The sequence below is a fragment of the Procambarus clarkii genome, chromosome 28 (assembly GCF_040958095.1).
Source record: "Procambarus clarkii isolate CNS0578487 chromosome 28, FALCON_Pclarkii_2.0, whole genome shotgun sequence".
Classification (NCBI taxonomy): domain Eukaryota; kingdom Metazoa; phylum Arthropoda; class Malacostraca; order Decapoda; family Cambaridae; genus Procambarus; species Procambarus clarkii.
Genome location: NC_091177.1, coordinates 22,493,481 through 22,519,263, shown reverse-complemented (window position 1 = coordinate 22,519,263; position 25,783 = coordinate 22,493,481). Strand labels below are relative to the sequence as shown.

The following is a 25,783-nucleotide window of genomic DNA, read 5'->3' as shown; positions in this document are numbered from 1 at the left end:
GTTGCTGTTGACTCTTCTCTTTCACAGTATGTACTCAAATGCTCTAACCTTCCTAACAAACGTGACGAAACATAAACATACCTCCCTTTTTATTTTTCTTACCCTCCTCATATTCTTACCTGTCCCATTCTACCTTCATCCAGTTATTACACTCTTGTACCTTTCATCATATTCTTACATTTCGCATTACTCTTACCTTCTATGAATTACCTTTTTCTCTTACCTACTCCCCACTTTACACCTTATTTTCTTCTAGTTATTACCTTCTTTTTCCTGCTCCTTACCTCACTTCTGCCTTATTTAATGCCCGTATTTTCCTTCCTATAAATGCTGCTGGGAGGTAATGAACTCAATAGTTATAGAGTGTCACATCTGTGAAACTGAAGCAGAGGCGCCCCTATTGCACTACTTACTGGAATGTGAAGCTACTGAAGCCCTGCACATCAAACTCAACATTATTCCAACGACAGCAGCTGCATTAGAGGCACATTCCACCGCGACTACAATGATTAGAAAAGCTGTTGAGGAATGGGACTCATTAGTGAGCATTCTGCATCTACATCCGCCACCAAGAAAATGTTAATAAAACAAGATTAAAACTAGTGCACTAAAACAGAAGCGATAAACAAGCAGGGAAAAAGGAGAAGTCCTCTCCTCCATCTTAAACCTAGACTCAAATATCACAGGAAAAAGGTTATCATGTATAACCAAACTCAATTACGGGCTCACCATAGCCCATGCTACATGGACACTTCGTTCTGAGTAGCTAAATCTAAAACAACAACCTTTCTCTTCTTACTGGCTATTCATGCCCGTGCCTACTCTTTGGTGGCTTAATCTTTATCAATCATCATCTTCCTCTTCACAGCTCTGCTCCTGTGCCAGGTAAGTCCACAACGGGCTCACCATAGTCCGTGCTACTTGGAACTTTTAGTTCCGAGTAGCTGAATCTTAAACAACAACAACAACCTTCCTCTTCCCTCTCAGTTACAGCCCCGCTCCTGTGCCAGATAAATCCACTACGGGCTCATCATAGCCCGTGCTGCTACTGAGAACTTTTTGTTCCCAGTACCAGAATCTTAAACAACAACAACAACCTTCCTCTTGGGGTGGCTTAATCTCCATCACTCTCTGGTGCCAAGATCCTAAAAGAAGGCCCCGACATTACACCAATCGACATTGATCAAAAAAGGGATGATATTGTGCTCTATTTTCCGTGTGTGTAGGACCTCGAAAAACTCCAAAATTTTGATCGCACACTTTGCAAAGTGTATCACCTCTTTCCTCTCTTCCCACCTCAGTACATCTCCAAACGAACAGTCTTTATCAGCGAAACCAGCCGCTGGATTGCAGATCAACAAAAGATCATCATTACCAACATCGAGAAAGAAAATCCTAACCCAGGGGGTATTCAATGTTATATTCTGCGGCAACGACACCGAAGACGACACGCGCCAACCATGAAGCTATCCTTCACCACCTTAACCACGGCTAACCAGGCTGCCAAATATCGTTTCCACTGCTTCGTCATGTAGATTCCACCCTTCGAAGTGAAGAAGGAACAATTCGATGAGCTTCAACAGTGCTTTCGGTGCTGCAAATACTTCTACCCCACCAAGCTACCCCAAGTGCAGCTTTTTGGCAGGACCATCATTACTCCATCTGTAAGTCAAAAACCCATTGCTATATGCTCTGCAGCGGCGTTCATCATCCTGCAATTTCCCATCACGGCCCTCACAGACAGGAAATCATAAGGATTCAGGCTGAATCCAAGAAAGCCGAACCTTCATTCACCGCCGCCGGAGCCACTGGAAGCAAACCCAGCACCTCAGCTCCCACGAACATACCGGAGGTGGTGCTACGGCTACTATCTTCACATCCACACGGGCCACACCCTCACCATCCGCACAGTACATAGAAGCCACATCGCCCACACTGTCCACACCATCCTGGGAAACAGTCTCAGAACACCGGAGCGCACGCTTCTGCAAAGGTATTAAAGCATCAGAACTACAGTCGCCGACACACAGGCACGGCAGGCACCTCCCCTTGCCGAAGCACACCGCCTCCAAAACAGCAGAACCCACGTCCCTGGAAGCCAATACTACGTCCACAGGCGGCGGCGGGACATGGACCTACACTGGGACATCCTTCACTACATGCAACGCAGGCGACGGCCCAACACTAACACACACCGGCTCAATAACCACAGGGGTCACAGCAGTTGCCAGATGTGTCGCATAGGCCGTAGAACGCACCTCAACAGGTGGAGCAGCAGACAGGCAATCAGGCACAGCGCCTCAGATATAGTACCCACTCCATCCTCAGTAACAACCGTTTTGCCACGCTGTGGCAAAACTGCGTGGCAAACTGCGTTTCTGACCCTGTTGCATCCGAATGCAACAGGAACAGAAAATCCTCCATACGAAAAATATGCACCCGAGCAGTTGCTCCTATGTCGCACGCTGCAGCCAGATGACCGTCGTGACCACACCTGTTGGGTTACACGCTCCGCTGCCCTCATACTGGCAGCGGAACGTGTAACCCAACACGGACATCGACGACGGGACACTACACTTTAGCGACATCGTCAGGGTGCGGGAGCCGTCAAAAGAGTACCCGGCAAGGACCTTGTTCCAACGAACACTTAACTGTCCCAAATCGTTCAAAACAGGAGGTTAAAAGTTCTTCCTGAAATTCAGAGGGGGCACCATGCACCGCCACATACGTCAAGGTGACACTAAGATTCACCACCTTAACAGAACTAGCAGTATCAGGGAGAGGGTAAACATGCCTCTCGAAACGCCCGAAAGGCAGCCTGGAGGTGGAACTTGACCACAGCACTGTTGCCCTGAAGCAGCTGGACGCCAACTAAGTCCGACAGTTGCACGTGTAGCACCGTTCACTAGGGCGACACCAACCAACATATGGTCCACTGGCACCATAAATGCCAGACCAGCTGACAATGTCCTCTTCACTGGAGAGCGAGAAGTCCATGGCCAATCCAAACGTCACCCTGTCAGTGGCAAACCACCACCAGCAGGGCAAACCAGCAATCGTCCAACGTAAACACTAGCCAGGAGCGGAGAGACCTCATGAGCATCCAAACTGGCCGGGGGTCTCCTCGCAACTCCCTATTGGTTTCATATCCAGAATTTGCTAGGCCACTCAAGGAGTTCAATATAAAAATGGTTTGGCACACCATTGCCTAAAAATCCAGGCATTAAGGATTGAGCAATTATCCTGTTAATTGACCCACAAAATTAATTAAAAATTCATGGCGACTATTTGATAATATAATTTAAAGTTAAGCTTAACAGAAGGCAACGAATCTAGTAAAATATATTACTTGTGCCAAAACCAGAGTAATATTATTGACCGAGAGGTAGGATTATGTTAACCTATTTGGTGGTAAATTATTATTAAATAAGCAGTACAATAGTATAGTATTCATTAAGTAAGCATGAACAGTATTTGCTGAGGGTAAGGAAGAGCATACGTGCATGGCACCATGACTTCCTTCAAAATCTCATGATATGTGTCAGCATTGAAGCCTATCAGAATGTCAGTAAGTTCTCTTAGCCGTATAAATAAATCCATCCCCATACATAGCACGATTTATAACCTCTCCTAGCGATTTCTTATATAAACTGCTGTTCATATCGTGCGTTGTTGGGACGCCTGTAGTGTAATCTGCGATGACGCTGAAATGAATTTCTGGAAGTGAAAGAGAACCCAGTAATCGAGATCTTCGCTGACATATCTTCTGGCAAAAATTAATCTTGCTTTTCTATAGTTAAGTATACTTTAATTTTTTAATTGATGTATAAAAGACCAAAGTACAAAAACAGGGAACAAGTGCAAAACAACACAGACAAACAATCGCGCTTAAGCATGAAACAAAGTAAACACCATGAATCAGACATAAATTACAGACAATAGGTCACAGGAAAGCACACAGGACACAAGCTAAGAAATCCACAAACAGCATGGGACAGAGAATGCATACAACAAATAAATGACATAAGTGCAAGAACAAAAATACAAGAAAAAATACAAAATTACAAAACAGTAAATCCAAAAAACTACACATAACATAAATAACAAAATATGTACAAAAAATAAATCAATTACAAGGACAAAGAAATAATCACACACACAAACACAAAATCCAAGCTACAAACACACGGAACAGCAACATGCATAACCATCCACTCCACATCAATACGCCCGCCACCCCAACACACGGGGCGTGCGCAAAGACAGGAAATAAAGAACACCACACACCCACAACTGCACACAACCACAACACAAACACCCATACAGATCAAAGGCAAAGCACAAAACAAATCGCAAATACATCAAAACAGGCCACGCAGAAACCAGAAACAAACACCCACACCCCACACACACTCACAGACAAGGACACCCACCTGTTCACGCAGGCACTGGGGAAACAACTCGTACAACACAGAAACCAACCACACGGATCACTCATACTTCTCCGGGTACTCCCGAGCCGGAAATCGTAAGCAATAAGCATCCCAAACAACTAGGTCGTCTTCAGTAAGTGGATATCCAGGAGTCGCAGTAGGCCGAGGCATCAAATCCGGCACGCCAATGATGAAACACTGTGCCCATGGAACCCAGATGGTAGAAGGGCACCAGGGAACAGGACGCACCAGGTCATCAGACTTAAAACAGAGATTTTTTAGAACTGTCGATCACCTCTCTGGTTGGGAGGACGAAAGGGAAGGGTTTTTCCCCCTAGGAGGCCGGTCACAGGGCCACACACTTGGAAGCACACCAGGCTACACAGCGGGCCGCACACCGGCCCGCCCACTAGGGCGCGCACTTCGCTCGACGCCGGGCATCGCACCGAGCCCCGGGGAGGATTGCTCTGCAGCCGCCCCAGTGCTCCCACCAATTGGAACAGGAGCAGAGGCCCCCCGTCGCACATCCTTCGACAACACCACTACGAGGTCGCGATCACCAGGGGCAACCGCCCACTGAGGGAAGCCACCAGCAGGAGGCACAATGTCCAACACAGAAAGCACCACAGGAGGCAACACAGCGTCGTCCACAACATCATCATCCATCGCATCACGCTCCTCTGCCAACGTCCGGCGAGGTGACGCATCCCGAGCCGAACGACGGCGCTTAAAAAGAGGCCGTTGATCGTCGGAACTGTCACCCCCAGCAAGCGGTGCCCCAGAAGAACCATCGGCAGGCGGCCCAAAAGCCGTGGCAATACAATCACGCAGAACAGCAGCCTCAACAACGCGGGGCAAAAAGCCACTACCATTCAAGGACACCGGAGTCGTAGAAGGAAGAGAGACAGCAGGCGGAAGGGTAGATTCCAGTACACGTGAGGTATCCAGCGTGGACGACAGAACCGGCGCAGGAGAAGAGGCACGTTGGAACGAGGAAACTACGAGAGGTGATGAGGTAGAGGCGGGGGGGAGTTTCACACACCACCACCCCCGACAGCCACAAGAAGCACATGTCCGTCTGCAGGAGAATCAGGCACCACCCCTACAGCACCATCCAATGCCTCGGTGGAAGCAACCGGCTGCGGATGCACCTCCGCAACCACCGAACGTCGAAGATTCGAAGCAGGTGCCCCCAGGCCCTCAGAGCTCACTGGTGGGGTAGACATACCTGGACCAGACATATCAGGGCCAGACTGAACGCCTGCCGGGAACGCCTGCCGGAACCACCGCAGGAACCACACCTGGCACCAGGACAGAGCGAGGATCCGCCGAGGAATCCCCACTCACAAACAAGCAGGGAAAGTCATCCTCCAGGAAAACTGAAGGGGGCCTCAGCACGAGGAGCGTCGCAGCTGGCCGCCACGTGGCCCTCAGTGCCACACCGGAAACAGGTTCGTGTCTGACCCTGATAAAATATCTGCAGAGAGAGCCCACGAAACGAAACCCTGGAAGGAATAAGGCTCGTTACCCGCATGACGAGCGTACGAGCCCCCAGACGGACCCCTTTCAGCCGGCCCACACTCAAAGTGGTGAACCGGTGCTTCACCACCACACCATACTGCATAAACACCGACATAAGCTCTGCCTCGGGGAAGGTCACCAGCACATCGTGAGCACTCACAAAGGTCAAGGGCCCCCAGGGATCCGAGATCTCCACAGTCACAGCCGAAGCAGGAATAAGAAGCGAGTGTGCATCCCAGCGTGCCACAAACTCCCGGTAAAGCAGCGACGTGGCAAACGACATCGCCACACAGTTAGGCGAGATCTTTTCCAGCCCCAATAGCTCAGAGACGTCGACATGGAACACGTTCAGGAGAGCAATCTCGACAATGGGCCAGTCCACTGCACCAGAAAAATCAAGCCGTACAGTATCTTCTCGCCAAACACAGATATCACCAGCTACAGCCATACCGCCAGCCGATCCCCGGCTAGCGGGCACTCCACACCTCAAACTGCACCCGCCCCCTCGCAACACCAGGCAGCAACTGGCAAGTCAGGCGAGCACGTCCGAACCCCCTGGCGGCCAACGAGGCAATCCAGATCTTTTCAGTATACTTTAATTGGTTGAAATCAGGTAATGGATGTAGGCTTCATTTCATACTGACCGTCCAGATACCTCTAATTGCAGTTCATCCCTGATGGCAACTGAATTAATAACGGGAGACTGACGGCTGCATTCAAGAATTTGCTGGTGTTCATTGGGAGAGGTTTTTCTTGGGTACTTGAACCACCAAACCGGCGTTTGTGGTTCAAGTTCGGATTCTTCCCACCACCTGCACCACAGTCTAACAATTGGCTTCGTAATTCCAATTTCTCTAGCGATGGCGGCGATTAACATGCCTCTCATAGCAACTGCTATACCTCGTTGATATAGCCTATCTTCCCTGGAGTTCATCCTTGATAACGAGTCTGCACTTTGTAGTTGCCTTTTGGATTGGTCTGAGGTGAAGGGCCCAACATTCGTTCACCCAAATGATGACGCTTTCTGATATAAGTTGATGTTTAAATAAGGACTGAAGGAAACCGACTTGTTTTCAGAAGTACTAGTTTGTCGCATAAAATAAATCATCATGTAGTCCATGATGAGTACAAGATATTCATCAAATGGCAATGAATTACCCGCATAATGTGATTGCACATTTCATGTCTGCCATACTTGTAGTGTCTCTCTCTCTCTCCCATAATTATTTAGTCATTCATACTATTTCGTACTGAATACTAGGGATGGGATTAGGTATTGATTCTCTTTGTCCTTTAAAGTTTATCAACTATATTCACAAATGTAATATGTTGCAAGCTAATTTCAAAAAGAATAACTTTGAAAATGACCAAATTTTGATAATTTGCTCATCACAAATTATGTGATGAGCAAAAAAATGAAAATCGTGACGATGTAGCGTCAAAGTTTATTTTTTATATATAAAACAAATACACTACAGACAGAGAATAAAACAGACAACCATGGAATAAGATAATACAGCAAAAACAAACAGGAGGTACAGAAAAAAAATATACACACAAGAAAGCAAACAATATACACAGAACAACACAAAGAATGACACGGACATAAAACAAGTACATAAAAACAAATACAGGATACATAAAGTCACAAAAAATAAAGAACATAAAACAGAATCATATCCAGAAAACTGTAAGTACAATAACACAAAAATAACACACAACCATAACCTGCCCTACATCCCATACACAGGTGCATGACAGTACAGAAAAAACAACAGGCCATCCTACATGCACACACGCATGCACAGACAAATGCATACACACAGCCACACACACAGAGCACTGGCCAGGCCAAGCCAAAAAGCCAGATGAACATATACCGGAACATCCCCACGCAGGAGCCAGGAACAAACACCTACACCACACACATGCACACACACAAGAGGCACCACGCAGGCACCACGAAACAAAACCACACACACCCACGCAAGAGCAAGCACCAAGCAATACAATGACAAACAAGAAAACAAAACACAAACCACAACATAAACCAACCATGCAGACTACTCATACTTATCCGGGTACTCCTGCGCTGGAAAGTGTAAGCAGTAAGCCTCCCAAACCAAGAGGTCGTCATCAGAGAGCGGACGACCAGGAGCCGCACGAGGCCGAGGCATTAAATCCGGCACTTCTTCCGTGGAAGAAGATTTCCACAGAAGAGGACACACAAGATCATCGAAGTCAAATTCCAAAGGGTAAGTTCCATCATACACTTCCCCGAACGGGAAGATGAGAAGGAAGGGTTTCCTCATAGGGGGTTGGTCACATGGCTGTGCACGTGGAAACACACCGGGCAGTGCACAAGGCCGCACACCAGTTCGCTCACCTGGTCCCTCGTCGAGCGCCACACAAAAGGGGACCCACAGACATGCCAGGTCCCCCTGCCACTGGGAACAGGAACAGAGCTTCCCCCCCCCCACTTGGTGCAAATCCTTCGTCAAGGCCACGACGAGGTCGCGATCACCAGGGGCACCCACCCATGGAGGGGAGCCACCAACAGGAGCCGCAGGGTCCAACACAGGAGGCAGCACAGAGCCACACACAGCATCGTCAACCACATCGCCACACTCGTCAGCCCACGCTCGAGGAGGCAACGCATATCCATACGAGAGCGCTTAGGGACAGGCTGTTGATCGTCGGAGCTGTCACCCCCCTGCAGGTGGTGGCCGAGAAGAGACGTCAGCAGGCTGCCCCATATCCGGGGGGAACACGACAATAGCCCGTGTTACTTGGAACTTTTTCTTCCGGGTAGCGAATCTTTAACAACAACAATAACCCACAGAATTTCAACCTCGACGACATGGGGAACGAGGCCGCCACCCACAGAGGAAATCGAAACTGGAGAAATAACAGGTGCAGCAGGCGGGAGGGAAGAGACCAGCACAGGTGAGGAAGCCCACAGGGACGCCAGATCCGGCAGAGATGAGGTGTGTATACGCGAGGAATCCTTCGAAAACGACGAGATAGACGGAGAGGGGGGGGGGAGAGGCGAACACACCACCATCCATACATACCAGCTCACCAGCCGAGGAACCCGGGACCACCACCGGGACAGCAGACGGCGGGGAAACCTCCCCACCCACTCCATCACAAGACGACACGTCCTGTACCACCAATGGGGTAAAATCCTCTTCTCTAAACAAGTTAACAGGAGCAGCCGCCATCCCAGTACAATTGGCCGTCTGGCGCCCTTCAAGACCACAACGAAAACATGTTCGTTGTGGTCGCTGCAAACACTATGCAGGCTGTCCTGCATAGAAGGCTCGCATAGTGTACCCCAGCATGGTAACCGTGGAGGGAACAGGTGACTTGAGCCGTAAGGCGAGAGTCCGGGTGCCACACGAGACACCTCGACATTGTCTGGAAGAGACAGAGTTCAGATGGAGGGAAACCATGATTCCAAACTGGCCAAAGAACCTCCAAAGCAGGGCCTCCAAGAATTTGAAGGGCACACCATGCAGCGCCACATACGTCACAGAGCAGCAGCGGTCAGAAACAGTGACAGTCCCACAGTTCCCAGGGAGTGTAAAGGAACGTCCATCATACCGGTGCACAAAGTCCCGATACACCGCCGCAGAGGAGTGAAACTTCACAAGCGCTTGATGGGTAGTCAACAGTTTGAGGCCGTACACATCGGCTACCTAAACACGCAGCATATCAAACAGAACAACCTCAAGAACAAGGTAAGATGCCCGTCCAGAAAACTCCAGACCCACAGTCTCAGAGCGGCAAACAGGGGGAAAGGGTCCCATGGCACCTACACAACAAACAACGTCCTCCCACACTCAGCGCCAAGCAACGACTGGTGAGAGCAATCCACAACGACCACCCCCTCCAGTGACGGGGCCTAGAGTCCTCAGCATCACAGTGTGACGCTACATCGTCTGCCTCAGGAGACAAATGCCAATCCGAAAAATTATCATACGTTTTATTGTTTACAATGAAAGTCAATAAACTCTTAAGCACAAAAGTAGAGCCATTTCCATTGTTCACTAATCTACACTGTGCCATTCTGTTTTCCCTTTGATGGATGAGAGAATTATATAAACTGGTGTGTGGTGTTTTGACCAATGGAATTCATCATTACAAAGCACCTATTCATTAAATTAATAATCGAAACTACTACAACACCAACAACAAATGCAGTGTTGCCAAATTGCATGTTCCAAGGACCTGAGGGGAAAAGGAATAATTTTTTCTTCACTGTACAGTGGAAACGCTTACAGACGTTCGTAACAGGCTCAGGTACCAAACCCCAACTCTTGGTCGAAGGGCGTATTGAGCACAATAATCCTTAATATTATGGTTACAAAGATCAAAAATTTTAATTTTTATGTTAAAATGTTGTTTTGGTAGGTATTAAAAATAAATACAGAGCTAAAAGTATTATACCGAATGCAATATAAACATCATCCTAAAGTTATTAAAACCAACTCCATAACACTAGTCTGGGTCTCTCACGGCGTTTTATGAGACAGGGATCATTGCCTTTGAAGGAATTGAACAATATTTAAAAATAACATTTTCATGCATTTAATAGGGCAATAATTTGTTGGTGTGAAGGACTGAGCAACTCCAAAAACTTTAGGCTGGCGGAGGCAGCAGGACTGTGGCAGCTGCGGGAGACGGTGGTTGTTGCTGTGGGTGGGACGGCTGGGGTGAGGGCTGTGCTCCTACACCAGACTCTACGAAACACTCTCCACGCCCTTTACCTGGCTCTCCACGTCCCCGCCCTCCATGCCACGCCACCACACACTGACGCTCGCCTTGGCAGGTCTCCAGGCAAGGTTATTACATTATTACATAGTGCTATACTGCATTTATATGTACTTTAGTTATATAAGATAAGTTCCAAATCTCTAACCTCCAGCCTAGGACAGACAAGCAGAGATATTCTTTGTTCAGCCCATCCTCCTAGGGTTTCCTGACGTCAAGAAAACAGTTTATTTAAAGCGTCCTCTCCTAACTTACCAGAGGACCCAAAACAGAAAATTGGACAGTATGTCACTTTCACGAGCTGCGTTCATTTCCTAGTACGACATTTGTTTAGCCTTAAGTAACGCATACAATCGAAATGCAACGTTCTTTGTAAGAAGACAGGTTACTCAGTTATAGATATATTAGGAAGGTGTACCTGGCGGGACCCAGGGCCCAGGTTGGCTCTCTTCCCCAACCCCTCTTCTTTTCCCGTCCCCCCACATCACCCCTCTTCGCTCCCCCTCCCACCCTTTCTTCCCTCTTTCCTCTCATCTTTCCCTTCTCCCCACCCTTTCTCTCTCTCTCTCTCTCTCTCTCTCTCTCTCTCTCTCTCTCTCTCTCTCTCTCTCTCTCTCTCTCTCTCTCTCTCTCTCTCTCTCTCTCTCTCTCTCTCTCTCTCTCTCTCTATCTATCTATCTCTCTCTCTTACCCTAAATTCACGAGACATCTCTCTCTCGGGTGGGAGAGAGAAAGAGAGGGAGATCTTTCTAACCAGTATTTAGATCTAGCTATCTAAATACTGGTTAAAACACTTTAAGGGGACCGCGTCGTACATTTCCGGCGGGTTTGCTTATGCGGGTTCTGCCCTCGCGTCGTCGTAAATAGCCGGGCGCTCTAAAAAAAACATATAAAATCCAATTCTTATTCGATCGACTTGGGGTTTGTATGAATATGTTTGCCATTAAATTTCCGTTTTCTAAAATAGGCACATGGACTATTTGAGAAAACGGCATTGTATTGTAACTTAGAGGAGAGACTATTGAGTTTGTGACACAACGAGGGTAATCGCCCACTTCACACACTCTTTATTTATTTATTTATTTATTTATTTATTTATGCATATACAAGAATGTACATAAGAAATGTGAGGATACAAATATGGTAATTACAGTCTTGTAAAGCCACTAGCACGCGCAGCGTTTCGGAGCGTTTTGTAAACGCTCGAATGTACAAGAATGTACATAAGGAATGTGAGGATACAAATATGGTAATTACAGTCTTGTAAAGCCACTAGCACGCGCAGCGTTTCGCAGCGTTTCAGCGCAGCGTTTCACTCTTGTGTGAACCGCGATCATGATTCTACATACCCCTCTATATTCTACATATGACGCACATACCCCTCTACATGATTATACATATACCCCTCTTGTGTGAACCGCGATCATGATTCATATATGCATATGTCTGTGTAGAGAATTTTATTGCAAGTTCAGTGATATAAAATTTAACGCTGTAGGACTAATGTGGAGCTGACAACAAACAAAAGAGTATGAACATTTTGTTGCTGTTTGGGCGTACGGCGAGACGGCGAATGATCTACGTTTTTATTTATTTCGTGGTGGAATAGCTAATGCTTTGGTTACATTTTATACATATGATCTTGTAGAACATTTTATTGCCAACACGTTGATACCAAAATTAAATATGTAGCTCGAGAATTGGTGTTAGGAGAGTGAAAAGATTATACACTGTTTGGTGTTTACGCTCAAGAGAAAAAAACGCCGCGCGCACAATGTGCTATTTTTTTTCACGGGTACCGCACGCATTAAAGTGATAATTATTAAGGGGACGTGAATTCGAATGATTGCCTTGGACAAACAAATGAATACTCTTCTGTGGCGTGAGCAAACGCCAAAGATTTAATACTTCAGGTGGAGTTGAAGGCCAGAGTGGTCGTCAATACCACAAGCAATGCCAGACCTTCCTCACCTGGTTCATTTTCTCTGCAACTTGCTTGCAAGCAAATGTAGCAGGTAGAGGATGGATTCTCACATCAAATTCTAATTTAGTGCATTGAGGCTATGGGGCTAAAACCTGAGGAAACTCAAGTCAATGACTTGGTCATGTAGCAAGTGAATAACGGGGGGCAGTACAGCAGAATGAGGAATGAGATTAAAGGGACGTGTATTAGCAAAAATAGGTTTATTCAGCAACTTACTGACTAACTACACAGTGACCCACGTTCTTTACATTATTCAAGAATGTCACTTAAACAACTATCTAAATACCACTTTGCAGCAGGTCTCCAGACCCACCACTCTATAAGTGCAAAGAGACCCAGTGGACAAGTCATGAATAACAATGAACTAACCTGAACATTACGTGAACACTCTTGGCCAATACTGCACTCGCACTGGCAGTCTCAAAACAACTTCACCAACACCACAAATTTACATACATTTAAATGATTACACAACCAATGTAACCAAGACATAACAACACAATGAATGAATTAATTACTCAATTAATTTACGTTAATGACACTGTCCCTCACACAGTCAACAATCATTTACAATCTATCAATTAACTTACGTTATTACACACTGTCACACCGACAGTCAACAAAGATAATTAATTAACAACAATTACATTAATCACTGTCAAACAGAACGTCAACAATCAAATATAATCAATTTACCACAATTACGTTGATTATGCTCTGTCCCTCAGACAGTTAACAATCATTGAGTTACATTAATAACTGTCACTCAGACAATTAATGACACTCTGTAACTCAGACAACTAGCAGTCAATGAGTTACGTTAATTTCGTTATTTACGCAATTCAATAATTATTGCTTATCACACAGACGAGATATTAACAAGATGTCACTTGACACCCCAATACACAAAACAATACAACACAATGTGAATGACAATATAAATTTGTCATAAAGACAACCGCTAATTACACCACATACGTGTCACTTAGGAGTCCCTGCTCCGCGCCAGAGGGTGAGGACGTCAGGCCAGAGCAGCCAGTCGTCGTTGGCCGTTGCTGCATGGTGGTTGGTTGTTGGAGGTGTGGAGCGCCCGCTCGCTGGGGCTCCGGCTGGTGGTATGGAAGTAGCCAGTGGTAGCCGTGTTCGACGGGTGGATACTGAACGGCTGGAATTTTTTGGAGCAGTGGACTGGCCCATTGTGGAGATTACTCTCCTGGACGTGCTCTGTGTCAACGTCTCTGATCTTCTGGGGCTCGATAAAATATCGCCTACCCGTGTGGCGGTGTCATTTGCCACATCACTTCTTTACCGGAAGTTTGTGGCACGCTCGCTTCCTCTTCCTGCTTCGGCTGTGACTGTGGAGATTTCAAATCCCTGGGGGCCCTTGACTTTTGTGAGTGTTCACGGGGTGCCGGTGACCTTTCCCGAGGCGGAGCTAATGTCGGTGTTTACGTGGTTTGGTGCGGTGGTGAAGCCCGGTTCACCACTTTGAGTGCGGGTCGGCTGAAAGGGGTCCATCTGAGTGCTCGCACGCTCGTTATGTAGGTCACGAGCCCTATTCTTTCCAGGGTTTCGTTTCGTGGGCTCTCTCTGCGGGTATTTTATCAAGGGCAAACACGCACCTGTTTCCGGTGTGGTGCTGAGGGCCACGTGGCGGTGTAACAAATTAGGCTGTTGTAAGAATTATTCCAGAAGGTTCCAGAAGTTTCGTGTAGGGACCTGACCTCAACAACGCACATTCCCCTGGGGATTAGCAGGTCTGAGTCACAAATGGCGGGCGTCTCTGTTCATAGTTGCGTATAATGAATCATCCTATAGTATTCAGTAATTTAGAGAAATTAGCCTTTATTCATTTTGTATTAAAATTGTATTGTATAATATTCCTGGTTATAGTACCAAGAGTATTCTAATTATTAGGAGATTTGAGTTAAGTCACCATCAGTGACGTCACGAATCAGATCTAAGTTGTAAGGCGCGAGTGACCGGCGGTCATAGGTCATCAGAGTTGACATGTCCACTATTTCTCAAAGTTCAAATAACCATTTTGGGGATCGGGAACAGCTCTGCCGTTAGATGCTTGTGTAATTACTCTTCAGTAAAATAATTCAACCAGTCTGGATCAATTAAGTACAAACAGACGTTAATTGTTATAACTTAAACCTTGCTAGTAACTTGGTAAAACTTAGACTATGCGGAAGGATACAATGCTCTAGTCTGGGGAAGACCAGACGAGGAGAGATCAGTGTGGACTCCAGATCAACTGGGAGAGGTCAACCATCTTACCTCTCTCCCAAGACCAGCCCCCAACATCTGAGCTGGTCGCCCAAGGTAGAGTTGCTTTGTGAGTTCTTATAGGGATAGTCAATTCATTGCCGTTCAGGTCAAGTAGGGAGTGATAACCATTTAGATTTTGTTTTAGTTTTCTTTTAATAATTTAATTAGTTAATAATTTGCATTTTTATTATTTCCATGTGTATGTATATGTATGTGAACTTGTCCTGGTCACGTGGTCCACACGAGGCAGAGTTGGATTGGGCGCCGATTCTAACACCAAATCGGAAGTCATCATTCCTGTTTAATTAATTCCACACTTAAGATAAGGGTATCGGTTATAGTGGGGATCAAGCCCCAAGGTTGATTAATTAGCATGATCGATCCAGACCTCGATCATTGCTCAGTGTTACTGGTCTGGTGGTGGCGGCGGAGGCGACTCTAGGGTTTTGCTCGAAGCCTATGTCACGTCATACGGGTTGTAGAATCCTAAGTCGGTCAATCGTCTTAGGACCACGTGGCGTGGAGTCGGCTTTAGTAAAAGTTTTGGAGTCCCTTGTAGAGAATAAAAAGTAAGAATACGGGTAGAGGGGGAAAAGGAGGAAAGATAATCCGAGAAACCCTCCCCGTGTTACAGCGGCCGGCTGCGACGTTCCTCGTGCTGAGGCCCCTTCAGTTTTCCTGGAAGATGACTTTCCCCGCTTGTCTGTGCGTGGGGATTCCCTGGCGGATCCTCGCTCTGTGCAGGTTCCTGGTGGGATTCCTGCGGCGGTTCTAGCTGTCGCTCCGTCTGGCCCTGATCTGTCTGCCCCACTGGTAATCTCTGTGGACCTAGGAGCACCTGCTTCGGACCTTCGCCGCTCAGTGGATGAGGAGGTGCATCCGCATCCGGTTGCTTCCGTGGTGGCATTGGTTGGTGCTGAACGGGTGGTGCCAGCATCTCCTGCAGAAGGATGTGTGCTTCCTGGGGCTGTCGGGGCGGAGTTGTGTGTGACTCCGCTCACGCCCTCTGCCTCTTCACCTCTGGTAGTTTCCTCGTTATCACGTGCCTCTTCTCCTCTGCCAGTACCTTCGCTATCGCTGGATACCTCGCGTGTGCTGGAGTCTACCCTTCCGCTTGCTGTGTCTGCTGTGCGCCTGCTTTTTGCCCCACGTCGTTGAAGCTGCTGTTTTGCGTGATCGTGCTGCCCCGGCTTTGGGGCCGCCTGCCGATGGTTCTTCTGGGGCACCGCTTGCAGGGGATGACAGTTCCGACGATCAACGGCCTATTTCTAAGCGCCGTCGTTCGGCTCGGGATGCGTCACCTCGCTGGACGTGGGCAGAGGGGCGTGATGCGTTGGATGATGATGCTGTGGGTGATGTTGTGCCACCTCCTGTAGTGCCTTCTATGTTGAACACTGTGCCCCCTGCTGGTGGCTCTCCTCAGTAGGCGGTTGGCTCTGGTGACCGCGATCTCGTCGTGGTGTTGTCGAAGGATGTGCGATGGGGGGGACTCTGCTCCTGTTCCGGTTGGTGGGGGCCCTGGGGCGCCTGCGGAGCCACCCTCCGTGGGGTTCAGTGCGGTGCCCGATGTAGAACAACGTGCGCGCCCTAGTGTGCGGCCCGAAGGGCGGCCTCCGCCCGCTGTTCCGGTATCTCCTGCTTCCTCGGCGATGGTGTCCCTGCCTCGCGTGTCGGGTTCTTCGTCTTTGGTGTCCTGTGCTTGGAGGCGACCGCCTCCGCTGAATGTTGCGGTCCCCGAGTATATGGAGTACCCGCGGTATCGTGAGGGCCATGCCCCTACGGACCAGGAGTATTTGGTATGGGAGGCTTATAAGCGGAGGTAGTCGCAGTTTACATACCCTGAGAAATATCCTCCTGTTTGACTCTTGTGTGTTGTGGTGTTGCATGCGCTTGAGTAAGTGGGTGTGGGGTTGGGTTGCTTGTGTGTGCTTGAGTTGGGGGGGATTTGTTTTCCGGTTCCTGCGATTCCGTTTTATTTCTGGATTTGTGTGTGTGTTTGTATTGAATATTCTGTGTGATTGGCTGTGTGGTTTTATACTTGCAGATATGTGTGTCTTATGCATGGCTGTTTATTTTATGTACTTCTGTCCTTACGGCCCTTTGCTCGTTTGCATGTTTTTTGTGCTTTTTGTTTTTTTGTATGTTCAGTTCCCTGTGTGGTTCTGTTTTCTGTTATTAATGCCTTGTGTTTCTTGTCTTGGGTATGTGTCATGTATTGCTTTTATTGCTTTCAGCTTTGCCTATAGTTTATATTATGCACTTGTGTTCTTACGTCCTATTGGTCGTTTGCATGGTGTTTGTGCTATTGTTTTAATGTATTTTCAGTTCCCTATGTGGTTCTATCTTCTGTTATTAATGCCTTGTGTTTCTTGCCTTAGGTATGTGTTATGTTAGGCGCCCTTGTTGGGGTTTGTTCTATGCTTTGTTTCCCGAGTATTTAACTTTTGTTTATTTTGGTGTCTGGGTTCTTTGACTATTGTATTACTGTATTCCGTGTATCCTGGATGTACTTATGGCTTTTCTTTGTATGTGGTTTTCTGTTTGTTCTTTGTGGTTTTCTTATATAAATAAAATAAAAAAAACTTACGTGTCACTCAGATGACCATAGTAACCAATCTCTCTCAATACTTCCTGCAATAGGTGTTAAACAATCCTATCACTCAAAATGTGTATATTTTATAATAATGTTCACACAACATGTCCGTCATTTACTCTCTAGTGATTCGACACTTGAATGGTTACAGCAGTCACTTCTGACAGATTACACTTTCTCAACCTCATCGGATTTTAAGACAGAGCCAGCTCGTTGCGAGGTAATACCCGGATGATCCGATCCGAGGATGAGTGATTACAGAACACCAAAACTATATACAAAATTTAAAATAACCCGTGATTAGTACTCACGTGCAATTTCACACCTGTCATGCCCTGTCACTGCTGTCGCTGATGATGCTTCCTGGTGGAAGGTAAATTGTTGATTTAAGCGAGGGGAAACCCAATACTGTATCAACAATATTGGATAAGGTTTCACCCTACAGCTTTCCAGTTGACAGATGGTAAATCCAGGTGATAATTAGGTGGCACAACGCGAGCTGGTCAATAAACGTGAAACGACCTTCATTCAAACAGTCGTTAAATAATGTTCACTTAAGCCACTCAATAACAACCAGTCCTCATACATATTATATCTAAATTTGGCCGTTTGCCCGTATGGCCGAAAATGGACGTAATATGAAAATGAAAATAATTGAAAATTAATTTTGGATTTTCTTTTTTTTCAAAACAGTAAGTTAATGGTCCTCTGGTAGGTTAGGATAGCAGGATATTCTCCTAAAGTTTCAAAAGTCATGAAAAACGTTAATTGAAAGTTTCCTCTCTTAACCTTACCGAGTAAGCCAGACGACTCAAACAGAAAACGGGACAATACATCACTTTTGTGAGTCGATTTCATTTCAAATTACGTCCATTTTTGGCCATAGAACGCATACGAACGAAAAGTGACATTATTTTTAAAAAGACGAGTTGCATTGACAACAAATATGGCAGAGTGCAACACACTATCAACTCCCGTTTTCTTTACCCCGAGCCGAGTACACACTCACACACGCCAGGCGAGGGTAGGCACTACACACACCCAAATCACCCTTACACTATGCCGAAACACATAGCCTTCCCGGTTTGGTGCCTTCTTTTGGTAATTACTTACTTACTTACTATGGCGAAACACCAAACAGTTTGTTATCGCCACTAAGCTGTTCACACTCTTGGGATATTTCACTTGATTGTCTTCTACAGATGTTCACTGATAGATGGGACAATCACTCCTCTCTCTCAAACTCACTTATGACACTGAGGCTTCCTCTGAATTAGTTATGCTTGATTTCACTTCTCTCTCTCTCTTTGTATCTGTTCCCTGTGAAATCACACGTTGCTGTTACCTCACACACTGCTGTAGTAACCAGACAAACACGTGGTCTGGGCTTTTCCTGGACTGGCGTTTTCGTTGTAAGATCCTTCTTCCAGTACAATGTAAGATCCAATTGCACCGCGAAAATTCACCAAGGATCCGGTTCTTGGCTTGTTTCTCGGATACAAAGAGTACTGTACCACCAGATTTAGATAGAACTGGCTTTGCCCTGAGCACAGCATAGTTCACCTCTTGAAGTCTGGAGCCGAATGAGGTTCCTAACTTTCCTCGGAAACTTGCACGCAGCTGTGACGTCAACACCTGTTCGCCAATCAGTCCCTAGGCCGTTTACGCTCCCATTGGCCGCTGCATCTGTTGCCCCTTGTGGCATCAGGCCTAGTGTTACCGACATACAAGACAGTGCCCCACTGTTCTCGAAGAGGATAGTCTTTTTGTGGTCGCAAGACCACCCGTTTTGGTGAGGGGAGGTCTCTCTCTCTCCTTCCCACCACACTGTAAAAAAATTTCCCCATATGGGAACCCCTGAGGTACTGGTACTCCAGAAGTACCCTACTTTCCCGTGTTCCCTCTCTCCCCCCTCATCTTACATCTTTACTATATACTATCTTCATCATTGTAATCATCTTTCCTACTCAATGTTTTCATCACTTTAACCCGAATGAATTCAATTCATTGTTTTGAGTAAATCGTGACAATGCCCATTAAACTCTATGGAAAACACATCCGCGATTTCATATCAGACCTCATGAAACTCTCAAGCGAAGGGAGGTGGGTTATCAAGGGATCTTGAGATCTTGAGTTACAGGCTCATATATCTTAAAGTATTGAACTTAGGTTGCACTTGACCATCCTACGTCTGACCCTTACCCCAGACAGTAGGTGAGTATAGTAATATTTCTGCAAAGTTGGGTGAGGCTAGCCCCACGCATCTGGTATCCAACTTTGGATAGATAAGCAGACACTAACTTTTAGTATACTAGGAGTGGCACAGGAGATAGATATTCAGATATTAAAATTCAATAAGAATTTATTTCTGTATTCAATTATTAATTCGTTAAACATACTTTAATTGATTATTATAAATTCAAGTGGACTGTATATTTAAATGTGGACTGTATGCACTGTGATTATCCTGCCAGGTGTTGTCCTGCTTACATATTTGGGTAGTGTATGTACACAGCCTATCAATAAAATTAATTAATTAATAAATAGAAGATACCACAGGTTATCACTGGACATTCCTCAGTCACGTATACGAAACTCGTTGCTTAAGTCCTAATGGCGGCTGTGAATGCTTCATGTTGCTCCAGGGTGACTCGTTGTAATTTCTTCTTCCCTTGGGCTGCAACTGCAGAGTAACTTCCAAGTAATAAACTGCTATTACAATACAGAGAATATAACAAGGGAAGGATTAAATATAATTGGAACAAGAGCTTACCAGTTCCGGGTGGTTCTCAGGTATCATAACCTGTCAAAAGATATACAAATATAATGGCCACCACTTTATACATATACACAATTAAATTTAACGGATACAATACTCACAAGGTTAGCGAGATCTTCGGTTGTTTGGAGACTCAGTGGTTCCTTTGTCAAAGCTCGTGGGAAGTCTATGAGATATGCAAGTGTCGATTTGAGAGGCGAACTGTTTGTTCTCTGTGATGTCATCTGTATGACCACTCTCGCAACAGTCTAATGACGTCTCCTTTCCGATGCAGTTCTGAACGTGTAAAGGAACGCAGTTTTGAATTCATCAATTTTATCTTAGGGAAGTAGACTTTGGATTTATTTGTATTTTAATTAAATCCACTCTTGGTCAACACTTTGTATCATATTTAGTTTCCGGGCTGGTGTTTTAAGGATACGTGTTATGCGTAATTAAATACAGGTGACGCGGCAAACCTTCCATTTTCTCTCACAAGCCACTGAAACCCATTTTTTTAATGACGTTAGTAGTTATTAATGTTAGTATGTTCCTAACATAACCGTTTTTACCTCGAATGTTAGGTACTAGTAATTTAGTGTCGAAATTTCCGACAATTCCGTCCAGCATTCTGCCCCAGAGACACATTCATCAGTTTTAACATGCTGTTCATTAAAAACAGGAATTTTCTCAAATATAAATTAATATCAATATATAATAGCATATATAATTGGTTAGGCTAGATTAGGTGTTTAGTTATTTGTTTAGTGCTTGCGATTATTTGTATTTGTAGTAAGTGAGTGAAGCATTTACAGCGTTTTGGTTCAAATAAAAGTCGTTAGCGTAACACGTGTTCCGGAAGTGTTAGGACGTCATCAGTTGTGAGTCGTTTGTAAACCGTTTTTCATTCATAAACAGGGGGTTAGCAGGTGAATTCCATGGACTTTGCTTATGAGGACGGGGTGGCCTCTTTGGGGTGAACCGCTGGATGGAATGAGCTTGATATGAGGAAGGGTTGAGGACAGTTATAACTGTTTCGTCTGTTATAAATTTGACGTTATATAATGATGTTGTGTGTGTCAATAACGCTTTATTCCTGAGCACTGGTTATATCATGGGGTCTTTACCCCAAATTAAGCATGTGCGGCATGATTTATTAAATTGTTTATTTGTTACTATATTTTAAATGTTATTATACTCAGAGAAATAATTAAATTTATTTAAATTTAGGCTAGGCTGCTGATATTTACTGTGTTAATTGCCATTACATGCAAGGCAATGAAGCAGTACCTCGCTGACCTTAATCTAAATATAAATTTATTGTTTGGTTATGTGGGAACTCTGAGCAGGTGAGTGAGAGCAGCTGCAGCACACCTGCCTTATATAAGGCAGGTGTGCTGGCCTTATATAACCTCTTTTTCCCAGCAGTGGACTACATGATGGAGGCTATAATTCTATTCCCAGCCATGTGGAATAGCTGGGAATATTGTTGTTCATTTATTATTGGATAATTTAAGCAATGGTAGACTCCCTAGAGTATTCACAGTAGCATATTCATATGCTCAGATTCCTTAGAATTGTTTGCTTAAGTTGTACCCAGTCAGAGGTTTACTGGATTTTTTTTTAAATCATATTCTGCATGAAGGATTCGATCAGGGGTGTTAGGAGGCAAAAACATCACAAATGTTTTTTGTCAATAATGTTTTTTGTTTGACTGTGTGTGTAGTTGGAGGAGTGGTGAAGGTATACCGGCGGTGCATGAATTGTAACAACGGGGAGGCGGACGTCCAGGCCATCAGCTGCTGCATCGACCCGCCGCTCGCCCACTATACTCCCCAACTATTATTTGGTAAAATATATTTTGAGGCTCACATTAATTATGCCACAACATTGCCTGTTAGGTACTGAAGTAAATTATAATTTACATATTAATTTTTTTGCATTATTTTCCTTGATACTACTGTTCTAATTATATGTAGTTTAATTAAATTGTGCAGCAACATTGGAAATGTCAGAATTCTTCAAAATAGATTTTCTGAGACCTTGCGTTAGGCTTGCTTATACCCTGGCATCAGATGTAATGCGTACGCAATGCTTCCACAGGGCCCGTGGAGTCGCTGATGGGCCACAAGCTCCGGGTGGTGACAGTACCTCATTTCCCGTTCATGGACTTCGTCCGGAGCCGGGAGGGGGCTGGGGGCAGAGTGACCCCCAGGGACGCCCTCGACACCAGGCTCTTGCACACGTTTGCCGACGCTCTTAATTTCACGTAAGAACCGACACCTATTCTTTATACCTAATGTGTAGTCAAAATATATGAGATGGTGTGGTCACAATATATGAGATGGTGTGGTCACAATATATGAGATGGTGTAGTCACAATATTTGAGATGGTGTAATCACAATATATGAGATGGTGTAGTCACAATATATGAGATGGTGTGGTCACAATATATGAGATGGTGTGGTCACAATATATGAGATGGTGTGGTCACAATATATGAGATGGTGTGGTCACAATATATGAGATGGTGTAGTCACAATATTTGAGATGGTGTAATCACAATATATGAGATGGTGTAGTCACAATATATGAGATGGTGTGGTCACAATATATGAGATGGTGTGGTCACAATATATGAGATGGTGTGGTCACAATATATGAGATGGTGTGGTCACAATATTTGAGATGGTGTGGTCACAATATTTGAGATGGTGTGGTCACAATATATGAGATGGTGTGGTCACAATATATGAGATGGTGTAGTCACAATATATGAGATGGTGTGGTCACAATATATGAGATGGTGTGGTCACAATATATGAGATGGTGTAGTCACAATATATGAGATGGTGTGGTCACAATATATGAGATGGTGTGGTCACAATATATGAGATGGTGTAGTCACAATATATGAGATGGTGTGGTCACAATATATGAGATGGTGTAGTCACAATATATGAGATGGTGTGGTCACAATATATGAGATGGTGTGGTCACAATATATGAGATGGTGTGGTCACAATATATGAGATGGTGTAGTCACAATATATGAGATGGCGTAGTCACAATATATGAGACGGTGTTGTCACAATATATGAGATGGTGTAGTCACAATATATGAAATGGCGTAGTCACAATATATGAGACGGTGTTGTCACAATATATGAGATGGTGTGGTCACAATATGAAGAGATGGTATGTAACAGTATGAGATGGTGTGGTCACAATATGAGGAGATTATAATGCTTAATCCCTCACATACACCTCACCTTCCTGGCCTCAACATTAACATTCAACTCACGCAGACGAGGAGTCACAATAGCGTGGCTGAAATATGTTGACCAAACCACACACTAGAAAGTGAAGGTTACGACGACGTTTCGGTCCGTCCGGGACCATTCGCAACTCGATTGTCACGTTCCTGGCCTCAACACTCACATTCACATCACCTTCCTTGCCTCAACACTCACATTCACCTCACCTTCCTGACCTCAACACTCACATTCATCTCACCTCCTTGCCTCAACACTCACATTCACCTCACCTTCCTGACCTCAACACTCACATTCATCTCACCTTCCTGTCATCAACACTAACATTCACCTCACCTTCCGGACTCAACACTCACATTCACCTCACTTTCCTGGCCTCAACGCTAACATTCACCTTGTTACCTATCGTTCGTTATGGCTCGTGACCCAAACAACAGCATGGACCTTAATTATCTAGGGCTACTACAAACTGCAGTTCTCAAGAGCGGGTCACCAGTGTTACCCCATGAATGATAACAGGCTAAGAATGAAAAGTATTTCTCCCTTAGGACTGAAGAATTATACATATAACTTATAATATATATATTCAATACAGTATAATATAAAAACACAGATGGTCAAGTTAACTTATACAACCAACAAAAAGTATTGTCTCTCATATAATATAATATATAAAAATATGGCACAACATGAATGTTATAGACTTAACTCTACAAAGATGTGATCTCTCCTGGCCCTCGCTCTGTCGCTACCCATAATTCTCTCCTTCTCAGCCTCATCCAGGATGAGGGATGAAAAATGCAGACTTTTTAATATTTAAAACTAATTGAACAACCACGTGTTCTCAAAACATATAAGAATGCAAATTAAATATAATAGTTACTTGCAAAATATATAAGTACAATGCCACCTGCTTAATTACAGTAAATAAACAATTATATAAACTTAGTAAAAGTGACATCTGGAACTCCCAAACTGAACAGGTCCAGCAATTCTAATTTCCCGAATCTAACAGGTATTAGACGTGTGAAGAGCAACCGCGCTCCTGTCCCCCACTGACATTGCCACACCACACTATAATTTACCAAAATATAATATATGTACATATATGATGAAATGGAACCGAATAAGTTTATTAAATTTATATACGTATTCAGCTAGGAGTACGTAACACTTCCACCTCCAAGAAAAAAAATGCAATGGATTGAAGATCAATGGCATTTTTTCCGAAGTAAAATGTATGACACTTGAGATTTATGGTATTAATTTCACCAAACGTGTAAAAGTAATAAGAACACATTTCTAGACAAAAATGAAAACACTCCCAATACATTCTAACATGAAACTCAGAAATGTCAGTCTTATGACTATGTTCTACATATGTTTCACTGGAGTATGCAAATTTATCTCTCCAGGGCACTATCTCATATATTTCACTTTGTTTCAGATCATATTTCACACTCCTATCAACATTATCATTATTAGCATGAATAGAATTGTCAATAAACGTAGCTGCTTTCACACAGTTATCATGGCAATTTATCTTTATATCTGTTTCTACTATTTCTCTAAGATCATTCCCATATTTCCATGTGATCCCTTTTCCACATTGTGAAGTTTTCCAAGACAGACTCCATTTTCCATTACTCCCTTTTTCTGGAGCTGAACTGCTTAATTGAAGCCGACTGGATGTTGAGTAGATTTGGGACTTCTCCTGGGTCTGCTCTGACAAAGACATCTGCTCTTCATCACTCTTGATCCTCTGTGGAACACATACTCTCGCCCAATGGATACTAAAATTAGAGAAATTAGCATTAAACCTCACAATTATGTATAAAACTTTCCCATTCACAGAACCTTCCGAAACACAAGACACCGACTTAGCAAACTTTTGACCTTCAAACCAAGAAATACAACCCAAGATAAGTGCAAAGACTACCTGATCGAACTGACTCAGATGATCCATAAGGAACACAGAAATCAATTTCCTCATAACTCTGTCATAACGATCAGTGAAAGAAAACAGGCATATGCATAGGCACCATATCTCAATCATAACTCTCAAGACAAGTTCACACCCCCTGATGGTGAACTCGAACACAACACACACTCTCATCAACCTTCTAGTCTTCCAAAAGACTAAATAAACCATGCCAAAAACTTGACAA

The 25,783-nt window shown here is 44.8% G+C and overlaps 1 protein-coding gene across 1 annotated transcript in view; it reads left to right on the top strand.

Annotated features, from left to right (window-relative positions):
- The window catches only part of LOC123755099 (uncharacterized), a 159,690-nt gene that overhangs the window by 10,057 nt on the left and 123,850 nt on the right, over window positions 1-25,783 (top strand). The window contains exons 4-8 of the mRNA XM_069332676.1: window positions 10,603-10,796; window positions 13,704-14,174; window positions 15,623-15,897; window positions 16,052-16,340; window positions 22,443-22,608. Of these exons, the coding sequence (XP_069188777.1) occupies window positions 10,603-10,796; window positions 13,704-14,174; window positions 15,623-15,897; window positions 16,052-16,340; window positions 22,443-22,608 (1,395 nt within the window). The remainder of the gene's footprint in view (window positions 1-10,602; window positions 10,797-13,703; window positions 14,175-15,622; window positions 15,898-16,051; window positions 16,341-22,442; window positions 22,609-25,783) is intronic.